The sequence below is a fragment of the Akebia trifoliata genome, chromosome 16, assembly GCF_017979445.1.
Source record: "Akebia trifoliata isolate Shusen 1 chromosome 16, ASM1797944v1, whole genome shotgun sequence".
Lineage (NCBI taxonomy): Eukaryota > Viridiplantae > Streptophyta > Magnoliopsida > Ranunculales > Lardizabalaceae > Akebia > Akebia trifoliata.
In genome coordinates, this window is record NC_141390.1 from 15,254,591 (window position 1) to 15,276,252 (window position 21,662).

Genomic DNA, 21,662 nt, shown 5'->3' on the forward strand with positions numbered 1-21,662 from the left:
ATTTTTCACTATTGAATTTCAATTTTAAGATTGGGAGTTATGTGGAAGTTCGAAAGCCATCCATTTTCAAAATCTTGGATTAAGTTAGAAAAAAATTATTTTTTGATTATTTATTTATTTATTTATTTTTATCTGAATTTTTAGAAGCAACTTAAAGGGCTATGGACTAGGTGTTGGATTGTTGAGGTGGTAATCCATTTAAGCAAAATGACCTTTAGTAAGGCTCAAGTCTTTACCAAGTTAGCTAGGAAAGTGTTTCTCTATGACAAAATATTCTTACATCCTAATATCCTATGATCTCTTATTAGATTTTTCTATAATTTATATCTTCCTCTTCCATTATCTTTTATCTCTTTTGTCATAAATGCTTATTCTCTCAATTCCCTTACTTAGAATCCATCAAACATGTTTAACTTTCTTTTCTCATTGCAATTTGCATCGAATATTATAATGATTTATTGAATTGAATTGTGGCATCGATGAATGACGTTGGATTAATGAAAAATAATAAACATGTAAAATTCATTGAAGCTTCATATATCTTCTTATATTTTGATTTACCTCTCATTTTTAAAGTCATGTGAATTTTAGTGCTAAATGAATTTTGAGGCTCTCAATCAATTGAACAATTTTACCTGAAAAATTCTTTTAAGGATTTTCAAAATGAATAATATTAAAATGACTAGAAAAAAGATATTCAAACTCACTCACTTGACGTAGAATGTGCACAAAATCATATATTGTTTCTTGTGTATCTTAAGAAAAAATGTGTGGTTATTTGCACATTTACATCAATTGAGTATCTTTTTATAGCCAATTTAACACGACTCTTCCAAAAAATGTATCCCTAATTTTTTAAAAAAATTAATCTATCAAAAGTAGTGGTGAGTCTTAGGAAATCTATTTTTTTTTTTTTCTCTTTAATGAATTGTTATAACTATAATTAGAGATGGGATCAAATGCACCTAGGCAAGGGTGGAGTTAGTAAGGAGACATTGGGAGCAATTGCCCCCCACTCAACTTTTTTGAGTATTTTAGATATCCTTGAATTTATGCTTAAATTTGAGATACTCCTACATTTTGAACTATTGACATGTTCCGTTTGACCTTGTTGCCCCCACTCCCTTATTTTCCTCCAATTTTTACCCTCTTCCCCTCCAATTAACTATAAATTTACACCCACTAAAAGAAAATCCTGACTCTGCCCCTACACCAAAAGTGAAGGATTGAAACTCTACTCTCACACCTCAACACATACCACGTAAGTCACAATCCAAGATAAGTGTGACTTACGTGACAAATGTTGAGGCATTGGACGAGGGTTTCAATCCTTCACCCGGATGCATATAATTATTAGACCAGCAAAGTCAGAACACGTCATAAGGAATGAAAGGTGGGTATACAAGTTAAGGGTAATATGGTCATTTGATGGGCAAGTGATTTATAAGTTAATTGTATTAAGTTAAGTCAATGAGGTCAACGATTTATTTTAGTTTAAGGAAAATGTTCAGTCAGCACTAACCGCAATTACTGTCACGCTCAAGGCACGCAAATGAGAGAGAGAGAGAGAGATGGTAATTTAGTAAATAATGAATGTAACACGTCTACCATAAGATGAGAAGACTTTGGAAACAGAGAGAAGTAGGACCGACGACGAAAGAGAAGTAGAGAGAGTCGAAAGGTCAAACAGAACCGGTGGCGCCGGTTAATGGGTCATAGGCTGTCTTCTCTCTCTTCTTTTTCTTGGATCTTCTTCGGATGTTTCTGTGAAAGAAGAGGATCTCTAAAACAATTTCTGAATCTTTTGTGTTTTTGAAAGGAGGTTGTCTAAGCAGAAGGATTGGAACCTACGCTTGGAGAAGACGAAATGGCGGTATGTTTCACTTTTTTTTTTTTTTACTTTTGGGGTCAGTAATGATGATTTCTGATGTGGGGTTTCGTTGAAACTTAGAGAAATTTGATTGGTATTTCTTTATTTTTGTTGGGTTGGCTTGGATTCTATTCTTCTCTCTTTTATTGTTGTTCTTTCACGTTGGGTTTTACTTTTTTGGTTTGGATAAATAATTTTCAATAAGTTTTTCCCATCTGGGTTTTGCTTTTTTTAGTTGAATTGGTGGTGGGTTTGTCTGGAATTCTGAGATGGGTTTGATTTATTTTTGAGTTATTATGTGGATCTGGTTGATTGATACCTGAAGAAATCGGTTGTTTGGGTCGTTTGCTACTTGGGTTTTACTATTTGTTTAGTTAGCTTTTGGTCGATTCATGAGGTTTGATGTTGTGACTTATGTTGATTAATGGGGTGTACTATTTCAAAGTTGAAGCTCTGGCTAGTAATTTGGTGCAATTTTCGGTTGAGATTTTCTGCTGATTTAACATATTCTGGATTTTTGCTAGTAATCTCATGTTGGCTTTTTGTTTATTTTCCTTCTACTTTCCTGGAAATGAGAAAGATTTTATCACAGTTTCACATCTATGGGTTGTTACCATTAAGTTGAATAAATTATGCTCATATGTTGTGATTTTGGTTTCCCTTTCTACTGAAATAGAAAGTTATCTAAATTTATGACTTTATGTAACATTAGTTTTCCTTGTGGTCACTATTTCTTTTTCTTTTTTCATATTTTTTTAATTAATTATGGTTTGTTCTCGACTCTTGAGTGATGACAGGAATCATCCATCATCTATGTCATAGCCAAAATATTGGGTATGGGAACATGAGTCCTATGTCTCCATTCAATTCTATCTTAGAAGTGAGCCATGTCATCGGTTGGGGGCATGAATGCCTTCTTGTCTTTTCTTACTACTTTTATCTTCTCATTTTCATCATTCCTCTTTACTTTTTTAGATCCTTCAACTTGCTTGAAAGCACTTTGTCTCATAATATTGTCATTGTTGTTTGTTATACATGTCCAAACCATCTCCATCTTCATTCCTTTATTTTATCTCCAGTTGGGCCTATGGCTGAACTCTTTAACATCGTCCTTATTTTTTTAATTTTTTTTTATATATATCTAATCTTACCACTCTTTCATCTCAAAATTCTCATATGTAAGTACACTAATTATATGAATATGTTGTTTCCTGACTGCCCAACATTCAACTTTGTAAAGCATTTATGATCTTTTTTAACTTTCTTGGATTTTTTTAAATATATTTTGTTTGTTCGATATATGTTGATCGCATAATATTCTATAAGTGTTCCTCCATATTATCCACCCATCACTAATTCTATGGTTCAAATTCGCCCTAATCCATTTATCATCACATATAATTGTACATAGTATTGTTTCTTTGTGGTATATCTTTCACATCAATATTAACTAGTATATTATCCTTAGGAGTGTCCTTGCAAAAGTTGAAGCCAAGATTGTAATCTTGGAAAGGGTTGTGGCTGATAGTGGGTCACCCGCAAGGAATATCACTGAACTACAACACTTACATATATTCTCATAGCCTACTTATCTTAGAAACTGTTAGTTTCTAAAGACCGGTTTTGGATTTAATTCTTTCCTAGTTTCATCGACCATTGCTACACCTTCTGCATATAACATATACCCAGGGACCTCTGCTTTTATCTTCTTTTTCTCCCCCTTTTTTTAGGGTAAGGACTTCAACCAAAGACCTCAATTTGCATTGTAATACGTCTCAACCAACTGAACTATGGGTTCAAGACCCTTGGGACATCTCCTGGAATGTTGAGAAAGATAAAAGAAATGGGGAAAATTACTTAAAGGACTCTGGCGGAAGGATTTCTTTCTAAATAGTCCCTAAGTTTTTGGTAGTAGCTTGATAGTACATTTAGTAAGATTTTCTTTTCTTAATGGTACCTCATTATTGGTGAGCTCACCGTTTTTTATTTTATTGTCGAGGTCAACCTTTATATTGTCAAACTCACCACTTTTTATTGTCCAGTTCACCACTTTTTACTGTCAAGTTCGTCATGTTTTATTGTTGAATTCGACAATTTTTAAAAAATGTTGAACTTGACAATAAAAAGTGGTGAACCCGATGCTAGTAAAACCTACCCATCTTCATTTTTCCAACTAAAATACATGTAACAGTTGAATAAAACTTGAGATAACGACTTGTCTAGATGATTTCAAACCAAAAGAACCTTCCTTGATTTCATCCTAAAGCAAATAATTTTTTTGAAAAAACCCTTGCAAATGGCTTCTTCTTCCTTCTTTAATCCTTTCTGATGGAATGGAGTCTCCAAAACTTGATTGGGATGCCGAAAATCCAATTTCTTTTGGACAAAAACGGTGAGATCGAATGATTAGGGCATTCAATCATGACAAAATGTGGTGAATGGGGTTCATGGACTGAATAGAAAAGAAAGTTTTACTAAATGGACTATTAAGAGAACAAGCCCTAAAACTTGGGGACTAATTAGAAAGAAATTTCCCTCAAGGGTCCTTTAAATAATTTTCCCTAAAAAATATAATTCAATTGCTTATTTTTATTAGCTTTTGAATGATTGTTAGTTGATATAATGTGTTCCTCTACAATTGATTGATTACTTGTTGAATAGCATGGATATGATCGATAGGTGTCCTGGCCAATGTGCCCATGTGTCTCCATTTGTGAGAAGTTATATGAACTATTTTGGTAAGGCCACATCACTTGGCCGTTAGTTGATAGAAGTTCTATCTGAGGTGCCAGTTCTACTACCCCACTCACACCTCAAAACCTCGTCTCTTCTCATAATTGGCTACTACGACCATGCTTCCATTAAATCCGCCTTCAAATTCATCAACATTTCACATTTTAGATTATGATGTTTTTAGACTTCGACATGTGTGGTTGCACATTTAGTGTATGATTTAGTATGATACAAGTATACGACATCTGATATCCATATATATATATATATATATATATATATATATATATATATATATATATGGATAGCGTTCTGTAGACAACATTTTAGACAATGGTTTGTCCTATATGGCAAAAAATTTCGGAATGGGCTGATTTTTTGTGAGGATGATCACTATAGCGAGGAGATCTTCCTCGCAAAAAATCAGCTCATTCTAAAGCTTAAACTGGCTGCTTTCTCATTTTTGAGTACCGGAAGTCTCGCAAGCAAGATAGATCACCAACGAGGAATCACGTCTAACCCTATGGAAAGTGGTTACAAACTAACTATAAAAAATGAACAGTACACCATTCTTCAACTTGTAAACTAGGGCTAGAAAATTTAAAATGGGCTGATTTTTTGTGAGAATGATCTCTAGAACAAAACACGTTGTCTATAATGTTATCTACAGAACCCAACCCTATATATATAGGGGAATGCTAATGTCCAATATTTCATGGGAACGTTAGTATTCAATCCTTTTTTTTTTCAATAATACCCCTCCTCATTTTTTCTTTAGTGAAAAAGACAAAGGTGTATTAGTCTTTTACACAATAAATGCTATGAGCATTTACATGCTTTGCATAATAAATGCTATGAGCATTTAAGTATTTTGAATTAAATATCTTTTTTGTATTAAATGCTTTGGCAGTCAATGCTAACAGAATAAATGTATTTATTAATAGCATAATAAAGTTTTTATTGTGTAAAAGACTAACATGCCCTTATCTTTTTTCACTAAAAGACAAAATGAGGAGGGGTATTATTGAAAAAAAAAAAACGTGTTGGACAATGCTAACGTCCCTATGAGGTTTTGGACATTAGCATTCCGCACTCCCCATATATATATATATGTACAGTTGGGTTCAATAGTCAAAATCCTGGAGAAAGTTGTCTTATATGGGCTAAAAGTTTCGGAATGGGCTGAATTTTTGTGAGTGATCTCTATGGTGAGGAGATCATTCTCACAAAAAAAATCAGCCCATTCGAAAACTTCTAACCCCATGCAAATGGTTACAAACTAACGGTTAAAAATTGACGGTCCACGATTCTTCAACTTATAAACTAGGGTTAGAAATTTCAGAATGGGCTGATTTTTGTGAGGATGGTCTCCCCACCATAGAGATCGTCCTCACAAAAATCAGCACATTCCAAAACTTGTATCCTATATAAGACAAAACACTTTTGTCTAGGAATTTAACAAATGAACGCTACCCATAGATATGGGTTGGGATCCGTTGACTCCTTAGAATGACTCATGGAAGAAACACATGATCCCAGCCCTTTAAACACAAATATCTAATGGTTGAGATTTATGAGTATCTTGATAACACAAATCTCGGAGATACTTATCCTGAGGATAAATCTTAACCATTGGATTTTACATTTAAAGGGTTGGGATATGTGTTTTTTTTTAAGAGTCATTCTTAGGAGTCAACGGATCCCTACCCTAAGTATATATTGTAGATTGTAATCATTTCTAATTTATAGATTGTCTAACTAATTCAAATTACTGGAGAAACTTATGTAAATCTATGTAGGTAATTTTAGAGAGCTGCTATTGGCACCCCCAGCTTTTGTTTATTACACCCCAATTTAAAAAAAAGTGAATGGTTGAGAATATGTAAAAGTTGGGGTGGTAATAGAAGCTCTCTCATTTTCTTTGTTTTTGCTGGATTTCTAGTTTTTGGGTTTTGGATTTTATATGAGCAACCTAATCATAATTTTAAACGACTATTGAAATTGTTTGAACGTGTGTTATAATGTGTAATGTTGAGATTATAATTTGAGCCAAACCTTTGTAATGTTTGAAGAGTGTAAAATCTCTAATTGGGGGTGTGATAAATAATTTAAGAAATTGGGGTGTAATACGTAAAAGTTGGTGTGATATTAGCTAGCTTATTGTAGACAAATCAGAAACTGAATCCAAAAGCTGACTGAATATATGATACGGTGTTTTAATGGTGCTGATGCCTTTCTTTTACGTGTCCCTCCTATTAATGTTTATGTTGTGAGAGGAAGGAGAGGATTTACCAATCCTTATAATTTCTACACTTTAGCTATCAAGTATACCATTCATATAGTTGATCTTATGAGGACTGAAACTCGGGCCTTGAAGTTCATAAATGTTGCTGCAAACAGGTTTACAATATTAAAGTGTTCTATGTTTGCATGCAGATGTTTAATGTAAGGATTTAATCTTATAGAGACCTTGGAAGTGTATTTGAATCTAACTTCTTTGTGATTGAGTATAGGGTAGATTTGGAAAAGAGATTAATGAAATAAGGGTTAAAGAAAATGGGAAAGGAATAAAGGTTGAAGTTTATAGGAATTAAGAATTAATAATCAAGAATTCAACATTCAACATTCAAGATTTCAAGAAATTAAAAATTTAAGAATCAATAAAACAGATTTTATGAGTGCTTTCTTGAAAGGATTAGAGGGTTCTTGATCTCTCAAAAAATAAACAAAAAAATGCAGAAAAGATGGATCGAAGAAAAAGATTAAAGAAAAAAATTGATATTTACCTTGGAATCACCTCAATGATTTCCATGCAATTAACCGCATTGAATTCACCAACATTCAAAAGAAAACAGAGACTTTTGTAATTTAATTTTTTCATTCATTCTTTGTCAATAAATCTTAATACAATCTATAAATAGGGAAAATCAACCAAGAGTCTTAATAAAACTAAAATACTGAATAAAATAATTTAATTTTCGTAATTTTCTCTCTTAAAATTGTAGCCCTAATAAACTTAAATAAAAGACATCCTTAAATTACCAAACTACCCCTAAATATTGTACTAAGACCATGGGCCAATGAAACATGAAAATAAACCTAAAAAACATAAAAATAAAGTCTTAAAACAAAAAATTAAATAAAAATAAAATCTATTCTTCAAGTTTTGATGTCCTTATCATGATCTAGTAAGGCTTACTATAAGAAGTCCTACCAATGGTATGATGCACATCCAAGGAGTGAGCTGCAATTCACTCAAGTCAATTTTCCCTAAAAGCTTCCTTGGTGTTACTAAGAAAAGGATGCATACTGCAATCAGGATGATGGTTTATGCTTGCCCTTGGTTTCAAAACTTAGTTTAACATATCATCTCATCCATGGATGAGTCAACTTGTCTCAAATGAGATAAACCCTTGACTTGTTTTACAATTATTTATTTGTATGAAAATAATTATAATTTTTTATTATAAAATAATGTTACTTAGAAGATGATTAATCATAAATCATATTTTATTTAGATAATATGTATTTAAATTATAAAAAATAATTATTTAATTAAATATACAAAATCCTAGTTGACTCGGTCAAGCTTTATTGATTCGGATGAGATTTTCAGATTCTTGGCCAAGACATCTCATTTATCTTGCAAGATTCGGCACAACTGAGACGCCTTGTCTATCCGTCCTTTTCATGGAGTATATCGAGATGACTTGGACGAGTCATCTTGGTCTCAGATGAGATTTAAAACCATGTGCAAGCGATATACAGACTTGTACCCCTTTTTTTTCTTCTCTTTTAGTATTGAAAATAATCCGTTTTGGAATTATCAAAAAAAATATAAAACAATTTTTGTGTACACTGGAATTTGTGTGTGTGTGTGTGTGTGTGAACCTAAAGTGGTAAGAATCTATTTGGTTGTATTAGTGAGGAATGTCTATTGAAAGATTATTGGAGATCACATCTGTGTATTGGTGAAGGTATGGGTAACCAACAGTGATGTAATGTAGCATTGTGCAACAATACACTCAGGCTGGAGTCATTTGTATCTTTCCATTTTATTTTGATTTCAACAAAAAAATGAAGCAAGAACCAGTTATATCAAGGAAAAAAGAAAGGCTTAATTTCTCCTATATTAATCATCATCATATACTAGAAAGATAAGAATGAAATGAAACCACTTCATCATCGTCATTAATATCGTTATTGTCTTATCCCTTTTATTAGGGTGAGAAATAGGAATGCTATTTTACCATTCAATTTTATCTTGATCCATGCATAGAATGTAACAAAAACCCTTTCTCAAAGCACTTGGTTTCCACCCCAAATCTCCATAACCATTTCCTTAGGACGGTTTATCCTTGAATTGCCTAATCCCCAAGCCTCCACAATCCTTGGTATTAAAAAAATTCTTCTAGGCATCCAAGGGATAGTTTTTTTTTTTGACAAATATAGAATGTATTAATGAAGGAAAAGAATTAGGAACAAAAATAATTAATGAAGAGAAATAAAGAGGGACAAGAAGAGAAAGTAAAACTAATAGGTTGGTAAGACTTACTAAGGTAAAAAAGGCACAAAACAACTATCCTTCTCCATTCACATATTTTCCCATCTTACGCCAAAGTCTTTGAAAAAAAGAAAGAAAGGGCTCACATTCCTTAAAAATCTTGGCCCATTAAAACACTAGAGCCTTGATATCAAGGATAATTTCGTGGATTTCGAAGATTTATATTAAAAAACTCTTTATGTTCCTTTATTTCCAAGGATCCCATAAGACCATATAGGAGAGGAACCCCCATGCCTTACCCTTATGAGAATAGAAGGCATCTAAGTTCTAGTTGCGAAAAAGATCTGAAAAATAAATAAATCTTGGGAGATCTAACAGGTACCAGATTGAATAAATAAGGAAGCATACACTCTTCTTGTAAGATCGTAGTGAAGCAAGAGATGGTTGATAAATACGGAAATTTAGAAGGGATCTTGGACCCCATATGTAGAATGATCAGACCCTTAACTAACTATTCATTCCTTGACCAAATGCATTTCTCGTCTTTTGAGAGGGATAAAGAATAGATGATAAGGCTTAGTAACAAGTTATCAACTTAGTCAATTTCCCAATCATTCAAGTATCTTCGAAAACATAGGTTCTAAGAAATGTCTTTCCTATAGAAAATCCTGAACCAAATAATTTTATCTATCTATTAGAGCAAAGCGAGTAAGGAATTCATCATTCAAGGGAGCATCCTCTCCCTTCAACCCACTCCAAAGGTCCTCCTAAACTGGGCTTTGTTCCCTCAGCCCGTTTGTACCTAATGACTCACAAAATCAAGATAAGCATTCATTATGCCTTTCCAAACATCTCAATCATAGGAGGTCAAAATGTCCTGATTTTCTAAACTAAAATTCTTAATACCCTACTTGGAGTAATACATTTCTTCAAAACTAGAGCTCTCTTCAAATCTTCAGTCATTTCCTCAAAAAAGCAAAATATATATGTTTTGTTTTCTTGATTCTTAACTTGCTCTATTCATTGGAGAACTAGTGACCTCTAGTCCACTAAATGATTGTCTTTCAAATCATGGCACAAAAATTCCTGATCAATTTCCTAATTCCTTAGCAATGTTGACAGGGATAGAAATAATTCCATATTGGAGACCATAATTTCCTTCCAAATACACAAGTTATCCTCTCTCGATCTCCACAACAATCTCCTCAAAAAAGACAAATTCATCAATTTGATTTTCTTGATTCCTAACCAGCTTTATTTATAGGAGTGGTTGATACCTTTCAATCCACTAAATGATATCTATGATTTTCTTTTGAATAATGATGAAAGGTTGGAACAATAATGTGTACATCGGGAGACTAAAGAGAATACTTTTGATCATAACTAACTCACCCCCTTTAGAAAGGTACTTGGACTTCCATGAAGCCACCTGCCTACCCAACCTTTTGGTGATTGGGTCTCATACATCCCTAGACCAATCTCTAACACCAAAAGACAGCCCTCTAGATACTTTGAAGGAAGCTCTCCTATCCATCAAGTTAAGACCTCAATACTTGCTATTTATTCAAACCTAAAAACCTGAGCTTTGAAGGTGACGCTCAGACAAAAAGTAATGCATCAACAAAATTAAGGCAGGATGTCTTCCGATATTCTCTAGCCATGTCATAAGCTTATAGACTTTAACTCTACGTAATTCTAGATGCTATTCTCCCCAATGCTTCAACCACAATAAAATAGAGAAAATGGTTTCTAATTTATTGAGGCCTCTAAAGCATCTGAAGTGCTTTATTGGGGAACCATTTGTGAGGATGGAAAAGAAGGCTATGGAAATATATTTCTTAGTCCATTTTCTCAACTTCGTTTCAAAACCTATTCTCTCAGTCATATAGTGTAGAAAATTAGTTCACATGGCTTCAATTACTCAAGATGCCCCTTAGTAGTGATGAGGACATTAGATCATGGGCCACAGTGGGTCATTGGTTAAATTTTATGTTTATTTAGTTTATGTCTAGGAGGGTCTATTTTAGTGATTAAGATTAATATTTAGGCTAATTTTATGTTATGTTTGTCCATGGTCATAGCATAGATGTTTGGGGGGCAATTTTGTAACTTTATCATGTCTTTCTATTGAGTTTTCGTAGGCTGAAAATTCAATGGGGATAAGCTTGGATCGTGACATAGATGTTATTTTTTATTTTGTTATATTTAAGTTTTATTCCCAACCATTAGATCTTGCTATGTTAATTAGATGGCTGATATTAGATTAGGGTTTTGAGTCTTATATAAATAGTTGTAGAGACATTATTCTAGATTATTATTATGAGAGATTGAATAAAACTTACAAGTTCATCCAAAAATAGGATATGTGGTGTGAAGCCATGGCTCTTCTTGGTGTGATTCCATGTTAGGATTACTTTTCATGGTGTGATGCCAAGGTAATAATCTTCCATCTTCATCTTCTTTCTCTTCTTCTCTAGATTCCTTTTTTTCTTGTTTGTTTTGGTTAGTAAAACTTGTCTAGAAATTCATAACCACCATTTTCTTGGCCAAACCCTTTGTAAGCCCTAATTCCATCATCGAGAAATCCTTGCACACCTTCCCACCTCATCAAATACACACTCACCAATCCTTTAACCTTATTACAACATATCCATAATTGCAAAACTTTGCATTGAGCCTTTTAACAGATAACCAATTGTGATTTTTGAGACCGTCACAATAGCCAATAAAACCCTCTGAGCATAAAATATTTTCTTGAAACCCTTGATTGCATTTAAGAAAACCTTCACATGTATTAGATTGAGGCCCTAAGTTAGTTTGGAAGTCCTACCTTCCTTAGGGTCCCTCATTTTAGTATTTGGGAGTAGCTCTATAGGATTTTAACTTAGCTTAGGAATCATTTTTAATTACTTATTAGATTTTCTTTAATAATCTCTGGTGGAATTAGTTTGTTTTATGAATTTTATTGTTCTTGGTAATTATTCTTGATCTTAGAATCATCATCTTAAGTTAAGTTTGCACTGTCCTACATCAATTAGCTTTTCTAGTCTCTTGATTACACAAGTCTGCATGGTGAAAAGAAGTAGTTAATAGAGATAACAGATAGGGTACTCATAATCAGCATGAACTCGGTATCTTTAGATCGGTATAACCTCTTTCATGAAACAAGGTGCCTCTCAAATCACTTAACTATTGGGTACATTATCATTATGGACTTTTGGGATTCTCCCAACATAATTTCTACCAGGTAGGGGTAAGTGTTCCATCTTAACACCCAAGGGATTCACGTAATGGAATCTAAATTCTCCATTGTTCATACACCAAATAACTCATTGCTTAGATTGCCTGATACAACTTCAAAACATTGAAAAACACACCTAAGATATCTGATTTTCCAAACCAAGGTTTCAAGGAGAAAAATATATCATCCGCAAATTTGAGGAGAGATATTAAGGTCATTTCCCTTGATTGAAATCCGTTTACTGCTTCAATGTAATGCCTAGTCAATGGTTTATTCTAAAAGAAAAAAAATGGGAAATCATCATAAATCTTATGTTTTGACTTACTACTTTATGTAGATGGTGTAAAATGATGTCTTATGCATATGCCACATGACTCACAATGAATGTGGTAGCCAAACAAGGTTTGCAAAAGGACCTAGGTTAGGAGGCCAAGGGATTATCATGACTTGAATGACACCACATTCTATGCCTTTCAACAAAGAATTTGTCGTCTATTTCAGGTCATTGGATGAGAGGTATGTTGGTCATGTCATTGTTTTTTGCTATATAAATAAGGGTTCTAGAGAACAAACAAAATGGAATTACCTTCTTTCCACATGGCAGACCTTTTATCCTGTTCCCTCTCTCTTTCTCTCATAGAGGTCTTCGTCCAAATCCTTCACCTTTCCTCATGCAACAATCCCTGAGTAGTTATATGGTTGATTGGAGTGGACAGTTAAGAGTCATTTCATTCTATCACTTCACATGCACTTATATATGCTTTAATAATGTTTCAACACTTTGCTTCCTTTTTAGCTCTTAATAACAAGTGCATAACATCTAGTTATGTTGTTGGTTGCCACGTGATGGATCTCTTTCTCTATTTTGTTGTAATGGTGGATTTGGTGGTCTTGCTAGTTATTTGTCTAATTTAGGTGGTGGAACATTTGGAATGAGGACTAGCAATCAAGACGTTCAAGCTGAATGAGTAGTAAATATGGAGATTTTTGTAACACACCTAATTGGAGTCCCCATAGATCTTAGTTGCATGCAAAATTTAAAATCTCATCTTGGGGCAATGTTTTGGTTGGGGGAAAAATTGAGACATTCTCGATCGAAACATTCCTGAGACATTGAATGTTTTGACGTCAATATTTCATTCTAGTCTCGGCTGAAACCGGAATGTTCCGTCGAAACACTCTGAAATGAAACGAAATTTTGCACCATGGTTGTATGACTCATAAGCTGCTATGATGTATCCATGAGGATAATATGTTTTGATTGGTTGTTAAATTGTCTTAATTTATTTTGGTAACATAAAGTTGTTGTAGATACATGGGGTTCAAAGGGTTCTGACCTCATCTACGTGGGTTTAGGAGTCACCACCATCTATAAATTTAGGTGTGACACCATAAAAGAGTTTTGAAATTCATTTTTTCAAGCAAATAGTGACTTAAATCTAATCTTCATCTAGAGGTAAAGGGTAAGAAGGTTCGGTTGTGAGACAAGGAAGGTGTTAGGCACTTTGTCTCACCCATCAAGTTGGTAGTTACCAAAGATCGGCCAAAGTGAAGTAGAAAACTAATTTTTTTTCGTCTTTTTGAAGTTAGGAAAAACTAGTAGGCATTTAAGAATCAAACGAAGTATAGTTCGGCCTCTAAACTTGCAAAGAAGTTCAATGAGCAAGTCATTTATGAAAGTACATGCTTGCTGGAATTTTTTGCGGGCTTGTGATTTTGGTGCAAATCTTCTTAGATTTCTCCTTTTTGGACCTCAAGCACTTTCTACCTACTTATGTGCTCACTTAGGAGCATGTTTTGTTGGTTTAGCTCTATAAATACATCCATGAGTTGGATGAATCCACTTGGGAGCCTTCACCTTATGCATGAAAATGTGTCATTTAGGGACTGTTTTTGTTGGTTTAGAGTTTAAGGATAAATCTAGGTAGATTTACACATTTGAATCATCCCTTTTGGAAAATAAAAGAAATGGTGTGTGCTAATGTGTATGCATGCCAATGTTCCATTGAAACTTATTCGTGGACTCAAAAAGGGGAGATTACTTCACATGGTGAATGTTTACTCTCTTCCTCCTTATGCTATTAAAGAAAGATACTAAACTTTGGAATTTAAATTGCTTGGAACCTAAAGGAAATAAAGACAACTAGTTATGCAATTAAATACTCTTTATGGAGTTTATTATGGACTTGGAAAAGGAAGATCACTTCAATTGGTGAAGATTTACTCTCTTTTACTTTATGCCATTGAAAATAAAACAACTACACTACATTGAAAGAATTTAAATGTGCATAAAAGTAAAGAAAGGGATAGATAAGAAGGGGATTGAGGGTACAATAAGAAAAAAAAAAAAAACATAAAATAAAAGTGTCCTCCCCACCTTGTCTTTCTTTTATCTTCTTTTCTTCTTCTTCTTGGTCAAGGCTTCTAGGATATATGAGAGAACAATTGGACAGAATTTCTCTCTTTAGAATGCTCTAAATAAGAATTTTGACAGAATTTTGTGACTCTAACTTGCCTCCTCCTTTTGCCTTGGATGGGTCTTCTATTTATAGGCTCATGGGAGACCCTTGAGGATATAAGTGTTCAAAAACCTTAACTTCAAAAATATTCCCAAGAAAACCTCAACAAAAGACTTCAAATGCCCTCAACCAAGTTGTCCTTGATGGTCTTTGCACCTTCTTGAGTCTTCTTACCAATCATGATCATTAAGGGGTAGAGGTATCAAAACACTCAAGGTTCTGGCAAAAGTGTCCATACCCTTTGAATGTGGTCAAACTCTATTGAATTGGGTAGCAATGACATGCAATTTGTTTAAGGGTGGAAAGGCTTAGAGGTCAATTGCTTTGATAGAGTCTCAACAAATTTGGGGTAGGAAAGGTCATTGTGCACAAGTTCTAAGGAATTCTCTTTGATAAGCAAAATGTTCTAAATCCTTGAACTTGGTCAAAGGATTTGTTGAAGAATGGCTTTGAGTTGAGAACAAGAGGATGGGCTTAATAGTCAATTACCTTAATAGAATCTCAACAAACTAATGATAGAAGAGTAATTGGCTATTTGGGGTGACCAAGAGTGATCAAATGTCAAGGTTGGGAGAAAAGCACAATTTACTCAAAAGCCAAACTTAAGTAATTATGCAAGCATTAAAGAAAGGGTAGAGTGAAATTTACCTGGAGTTTTCTTGGAAAACAAGAGATTAGGAGGGTTTAAATGTCAATTCCCCTTGAGCAAATCTGCAGCACTCAAGTGCACAAATCTCAATGATAACAAACCAACTGTCTGGACCTTTGGAGGGTTCAAATTATGTTTGTGAAGTCAATGACTTACCTAAGGTTCAATGTAAAATTTGCTAAGGCCATGGGTGAGTCATCGACTCAAAGGAAAATTAGCCTAGGCCATGGGCAACCCACGGCCTAGATTATTTTTAAGCTTTGGAAAGTTGATTTGAAGAGTTGGGATCCACCAAGGTGGGCCCCACTTAGTTAAATTGAAAACTTTTGAATTGGGCTTCTCTTTGTTGGACTTCAAGAGCTCTTGGGCTTGGTCCGGACAAATTGGGGTGTCTACAGTTGCAAACTTAAAGTTTTAGCCTATTTTTTCCAATCGTAAGATTTTTTTTTAGTTGGTAGTACTTACAACCTCTCAGCTATTAAAAGTTTGATCCCTTCATATTTTATGTTGGCACCAGATCTACAATCTAAAGGATTTTAATGAGGTAGGGAGGAATTAAAGTCCATTTGATCTACTGACTTCAATGGGAAAAATGTTCTAGATATTGCTGTAAATAGGTTTCTTAAGTATTTAGATAAGTGTTGTTCTTACATGATATATTCATTTTGGTAAATGGTCACGATTGTGGAGTATCCAATAACAGAGAAATTGGTCAGCGTACTAGTTGTGGCCAAACTAACCAAAGCCTTTACGGTTGTGTACACCTGCTACTGATACCATGCTTTGTTACTTCTGGTGGCACGCACAAATACAAGCTATGTTAGGGTTCCCTACACACATAATAGTGTCATTGGGTCAGAACCCAACGAGACGACTCGGAGGCTCACAGTATGGATTACAAGCAAGGGTGTCAATGGGTACCTAGTTACCTGATGTATCAGAAACCAATTAGTGGTTTTGGGTCTTTCACCATGGTCCAGATTATTTTTCAGTTAGTTAAAGTGAGGTGTACTTTTGGAGTACTATGTGGTAGATGCTTAACAATCAAAAGAAAAGGAGAAATGTGCATAACACCTAATTTTCACATATGCCATCGTGGAGTATGAAAAAATATTTTTTAACGTGCATGTCAGCTATGCTTTAAAGGCAAAGTTGGAAAATCCAGTGAATTGGCTTATCGTAGAGCCATTTTTCAGGTTTCATGAGTTGCAGATTTAGACTCTATGCTAGCGGAAAACGGTCTTGATTTAATGAGTTCCTTTCACTTTTGTATAACTTGGTGGTATAGTAAGCTGGTTGAGTCATGGCATCTTTTATTTTGGTATATTGTGAAAGTAATAATTTTATAGGTTTATTTAGAGAGATTCTATTGCCACACCAAGATTTGCTAACGCCACATTAATTCATATGTAAATCACCAAAGAATTAGCACACATTTGGTGTGGGGTTAGCAAAAGTTGATGTGGCAATAGAAGCTCTCTTTATTTAACATTTTAAGTAATTTGATTTGTACAAGTCATCAAGTCTACTCAATCTAATCAAGTATGTCCATACCATGGTCAATTCAAAGTTGGGATTTATCCAACATTTGTTTGTTGCCTGAATTTTCCTTACTATAATTGTTGTTTGGATAATGAATGTTTTACAGATTTTCCGTAGAAATAATAAAAGTCGTTTTTAATATTGTTGCAGCAGCGTTCACATGTACCTAAGTTTGGAAACTGGGAGAGTGAAGAAAATGTACCCTACACGGCCTATTTCGACAAAGCCAGGAAGGGTAAAGGCGGGGGAGGAAAGATGATAAATCCAAATGATCCTGAAGACAACCCTGATTTTCTTTCTGATGATAATAATTCCCAACCCCAGGTTGAAGCTCCTCCTTTTAGAACCCCCGGGGTTGAACCAGAGGTACCAGTAGTAAAGCCGAGGCATGAACGCCGAACTAGCAGGGAAGATGGGGGGGACAGTGTAGGTGGTCGGAGAGGCACTACTACTGAATCATCTCATCAGCGACAACACGGAGTAAGTTCTGGGGACACTCCCAAAAGGGCTGCTCGACATAGTGGGGGGTCCGACCGTAGCGTTGAGCAGTCTCCTCTTCACCCACATTATCAGCCTAGGGTTGGAGGAGGAGGCAGAGGCGGTGGTAGTGGCAGTGGAAGTGGTGTCTCTTCTCCCTCTTGGGAAAGAAGAGTGTCTGAAGGTAGCCACGGGGGGGTAGTAGGTTCAAACACCCCTGGAAGAACCCGATTTGGTCGAGGCGATGAAACTGTAAACATTTTTCTGATCCCTCTTCCCTTTTTAATGCATACTTTGCTACACACATTATGAATGTGTGCACGACAGATAATCTACGACGGGGTACCACACTTCATGGGGCAGCAAAGAAAAGCATGTTTCCCCATAAAGTGAAGCACACTCCATCATAATCTCTATCCATGTACACTCGCACACAAGCGTAAAACTTAACATCTAAAGTCATGTCTGGTGTTAGGGATCCACATAGAAACTTGTTGGAGAAGTCGAATTGAAAATATAAAATCTGGACCATCAAATAATATTGTTTCTTATCCATATAAATATATATATATATATAATATATATATATATATATATATAGATATATATATATATATATCTATATATATATATGGGGGCGGTTCAAGGGCCATATGAGAAAACATATGAAAAAACTTTCATTTTTCAAAATAAGGGTTAGAGGTTTTGGATTGAGCTGATTTTTTGCAAGGATGGTCACTATGATGAGAAGATCATCCTCACAAAAAATCAGCTCAATCAGAAACTTCTAAATCCATCAAAAGTGATTTACAAATTAGTGATAAAAATTGGTAAAAAATCGACGGTCCACATTCTAAATCACTTTTAATGGGGTTAGAAGTTTTCAGATTGGGCTGATGTTTTTTTTGGATGATCTTCCCATCATAGAGATCATCCTCACAAAAAATCAGCTCAATCCAAAATTTCTAACCCATATTTTAAAATTTTATTAAAAACGAAAGTTTTCTCATATGGCCCTTGAACCTGACCCTATATATATATATTGATTCTTTTGTTCAACTTCTCATATGGTCTGAACATTGTAATGGCCTGATTTTGGTGATGATAATCATCATGGTGTGGAAAACTCATTGTGGATTGTCCAATATGTTATCTATATGATCCCCACCACCAGACGTCGTGTCACATACGCACAAAATGTTTAAAACTCGCGCGCACATACACACACGATGTTTAAATCTCGAAAAGTCAGACAATTGGATGCCAGTCCAGCCGAGTTGAATCGACTCGTTAAGTCATTAAAAATGTACAGATGGGTTTCGTTTAGTCATTTTCAATTGTTGCACCTCTAATCATTTTCAGTCTTAACTGAACACAAAAAAAAAAGATTTGAGGTATGATCTTGTACATTTCTAATCATTTTCCGTTGTAACTGAACTTATAAAAAGAAACAAAGAAAGATTGACGTTTGAACTCAAAACCCTGGTATCATATCTAAATCTTCCTCTTAAGTCGAGGACAAGAAGCTGACCAAGCAAACCCCACTTCTTCCTGGCCTGGTTCCTAATGGGTATTTCAAATTATTATTAAGAGTGGAAGCGGAGGGATTTCTTCTTTAAAAAGTTTTTTTAAACTGGTGATCCAAGTCAAATCAATGGAATCGCATTTTCGAGTCGATGTGGCGAGTATCCACTAATTGACTCAGTAGCCCAAGTTTACTTGAAATCCAATCGGATTTAATAGAATCTGTCAAGTTTTGAGTTTACTGCTTTAGTTTCAAAACCTTGGCTGACACCATCTTTGACCGCACATTGGAAAAAACCATGTTCAAGGTTGGTACCTCAATTTCCAGTTTTCCTGCCATATTAGCACCTACCTGACCAGTGTCCTTCAAGATGTGTGGTGAAGACGGTGTGTTTATTTGTGTCAAAAAAATGGTTTCAATATTTGGGTCCAAAGATTTGGTGTTGGATATATGACACAAGAATGCCTTGGGGACTCTGTTGTTGATGATTTTTCATATATGTCCGAACTTGTGAAAGCTTGTTTCACATTTGACGCATGATGTGATTTGTGATGTTGCAGCCTGATAAAGGTGCCGCTGTACCCAAATTTGGTGAGTGGGATGAGAGCAACCCGGCATCAGCTGACGGATATACTCACATCTTCAACAAGGTGAGGGAAGAGAAGCATAGTGGAACAGCTAAAGTACCAATCATAACGTCTGAGAATGCTTATTATAACAGTCACAAACAAGAAAACAGAAACAACTCGGGGGTACGTGGATCTATCATTTCAATTCAGCATATATTCTTGTACTTGTTGGCCTGATCATCCTCTTTAATTACTTTGTTATGCTGTTGTTTCCTTTCAGAAATGCTGCTGCTTTTCATGGAGCAAGTAATGATTCATGTCTATGACTGCATATGGTGTGTGGGGTTTGTAAATAGCTCTGAAAGCTCTCTATACAGACTAACTACTTCAAAATGCATTCTTTATGTCGCTACTTGTGTGCTGCTTATGAATTGTGATAATAAACTTGAGGTTTTGATGGAGAAACTTCTTCATTTCTTTTTCTTTTTTAAATCTCTGAACCTTAATGTCCTTTTTACCTTTTTAATTTGCAATTATATTTGGCTACAGAAACCAGATTCATATCCACATTCTTGTATTCTACTTAGATATGTCACTATTACAATGGGATGATATCTTTCTCCTTCATGCCATGTGTAATATTCTTTACGAATATGTGCACGTACTTACCTCTGGTTGATAGAGTTCTTTTTTACAGAGTTCGGATCTTCTCTGAATATTTTTTTAATTTTTTTATTATCGATCTTGTTTTATGATGCATTAATGGAATGTGTCTTATTGCATGTAAAGCTTTTTTATAGGAAAACTTTGGATTTGTGCCTGTTAGATTGGAGATTATTCCACATTATTTATTTCTTTCAGGGGACTATACTTCTTGAGTTAATCAAACCCCCCTTAGGGACCACACTCAGGGATTTATCCCAGAAATTAGTTGGTGTAGAAAATTCATGCAAGCCAAAGGAATAAGGATTAGAGTTTAATTACAATAAGAATTTCAAGTAGCTATAGGATTTAGATTTGTTTTAGGAGTATAATTCTATGAATGGTAGTATTTTTAGTTCTAGTTGGATTTCTTTATTGGTTTTAGTAGTATTTCTAGTTTGAGGATTTTTTTTCTTGATGGTGTACTTGGATGTTTTGGAACATTTGTAATTAAATAAATTTTGATAATTTTTTTTTAAAGGTTTCAAACCATTTTCTCGTGGATCTTAGTAATTCTACCTGTCAAAGACAATGATCTTCTTCCTTGTTCATATGTCGTGATTACCTTGAGTTAAATGATGGTGTTGGTTTGAAACTTCTTCAAAGTAAGTTTATGTCCTGATTGTGTTTCCGACATCAAAATATTACATGGATCTTGATCTCGGACCCAACCCTCTAGAGCACGGTCACTTAGTGATCATCTCAAGTTACAGTATCGATGTAACTCATGTCATCCTTCCGGGGAATGTCAAAAATATTTCCCAACAATGATGGTGGTCTTCAAAATGAACTTTTACATATGTGCTTTCAAGTTGATGATGGTCCTACACTTTCTTATATATGCGACTAGTTTCAGGAGACATTTTATATGGTCACCCAATTTAAAAATAAATTTGATTCAGAATATTTATTTAAAAATAATAATAACAAAGCAGGAAATAATATAAGTCTACATCCATGTTCACCTAAACTCAAGACACTCAAATCCAGCTTTGAAACCAAAAATGAAAATAAAAAAACAAAACTTGGGGCGTTCAGTGAATATGATCAAAATATCTATGTCTTCTACATCTCGAAAAAAAAAAAAACCTTTGATTCCACCTTCTCAACCTTGATGAGATGTCATTTGTTCTTCACAAGATTGGATTGATTGAATTTTATGTGTTTATCTATTAAATCAATTAGAATTAAACAATTTAAGTTTTTGTGGTACATGACTGCCAAAATAAATCAAAAGGTCGAAGAAATTACTTTTTTAAGTTCTGCAAAGGCCAAAAACGAAAGAAAAAAAGTCCTAAATGAACAATAAAATGACCAAAAAGAACTTAAAT

At 34.4% G+C, this 21,662-nt stretch overlaps 1 protein-coding gene across 2 annotated transcripts; it reads left to right on the forward strand.

The window, feature by feature from the left end:
• The first annotated feature begins 1,621 nt into the window (after positions 1 to 1,621).
• RIN4 (RPM1 interacting protein 4) lies at positions 1,622 to 20,256 on the forward strand. 2 transcript variants are annotated; one of them, XM_086427514.1, is made up of 4 exons: positions 1,622 to 1,873; positions 17,209 to 17,787; positions 19,621 to 19,812; positions 19,910 to 20,256. In XM_086427514.1, the coding sequence occupies exons 1-4, from the start codon at positions 1,868 to 1,870 to the stop codon at positions 19,937 to 19,939; spliced, it is 807 nt and encodes a 268-aa protein (XP_086283640.1). In that variant the 5' UTR covers positions 1,622 to 1,867; the 3' UTR covers positions 19,940 to 20,256. The 2 variants fall into 2 exon arrangements, with proteins under 2 accessions (XP_086283640.1, XP_086283641.1); XM_086427515.1 differs by having other exon boundaries at positions 17,212 to 17,787.
• Positions 20,257 to 21,662: the final 1,406 nt, after the last annotated feature.

What these genes read in the sequence shown, in the direction of transcription:
- RIN4 (XM_086427514.1), top strand. An exon ending in TTGGTCGAGGCGATGAAACT is followed by an intron (nt 17,788 to 19,620) that starts GTAAACATTTTT and finishes GTGATGTTGCAG; the next exon opens with CCTGATAAAGGTGCCGCTGT. An exon ending in AAAACAGAAACAACTCGGGG is followed by an intron (nt 19,813 to 19,909) that starts GTACGTGGATCT and finishes GTTTCCTTTCAG; the next exon opens with AAATGCTGCTGCTTTTCATG.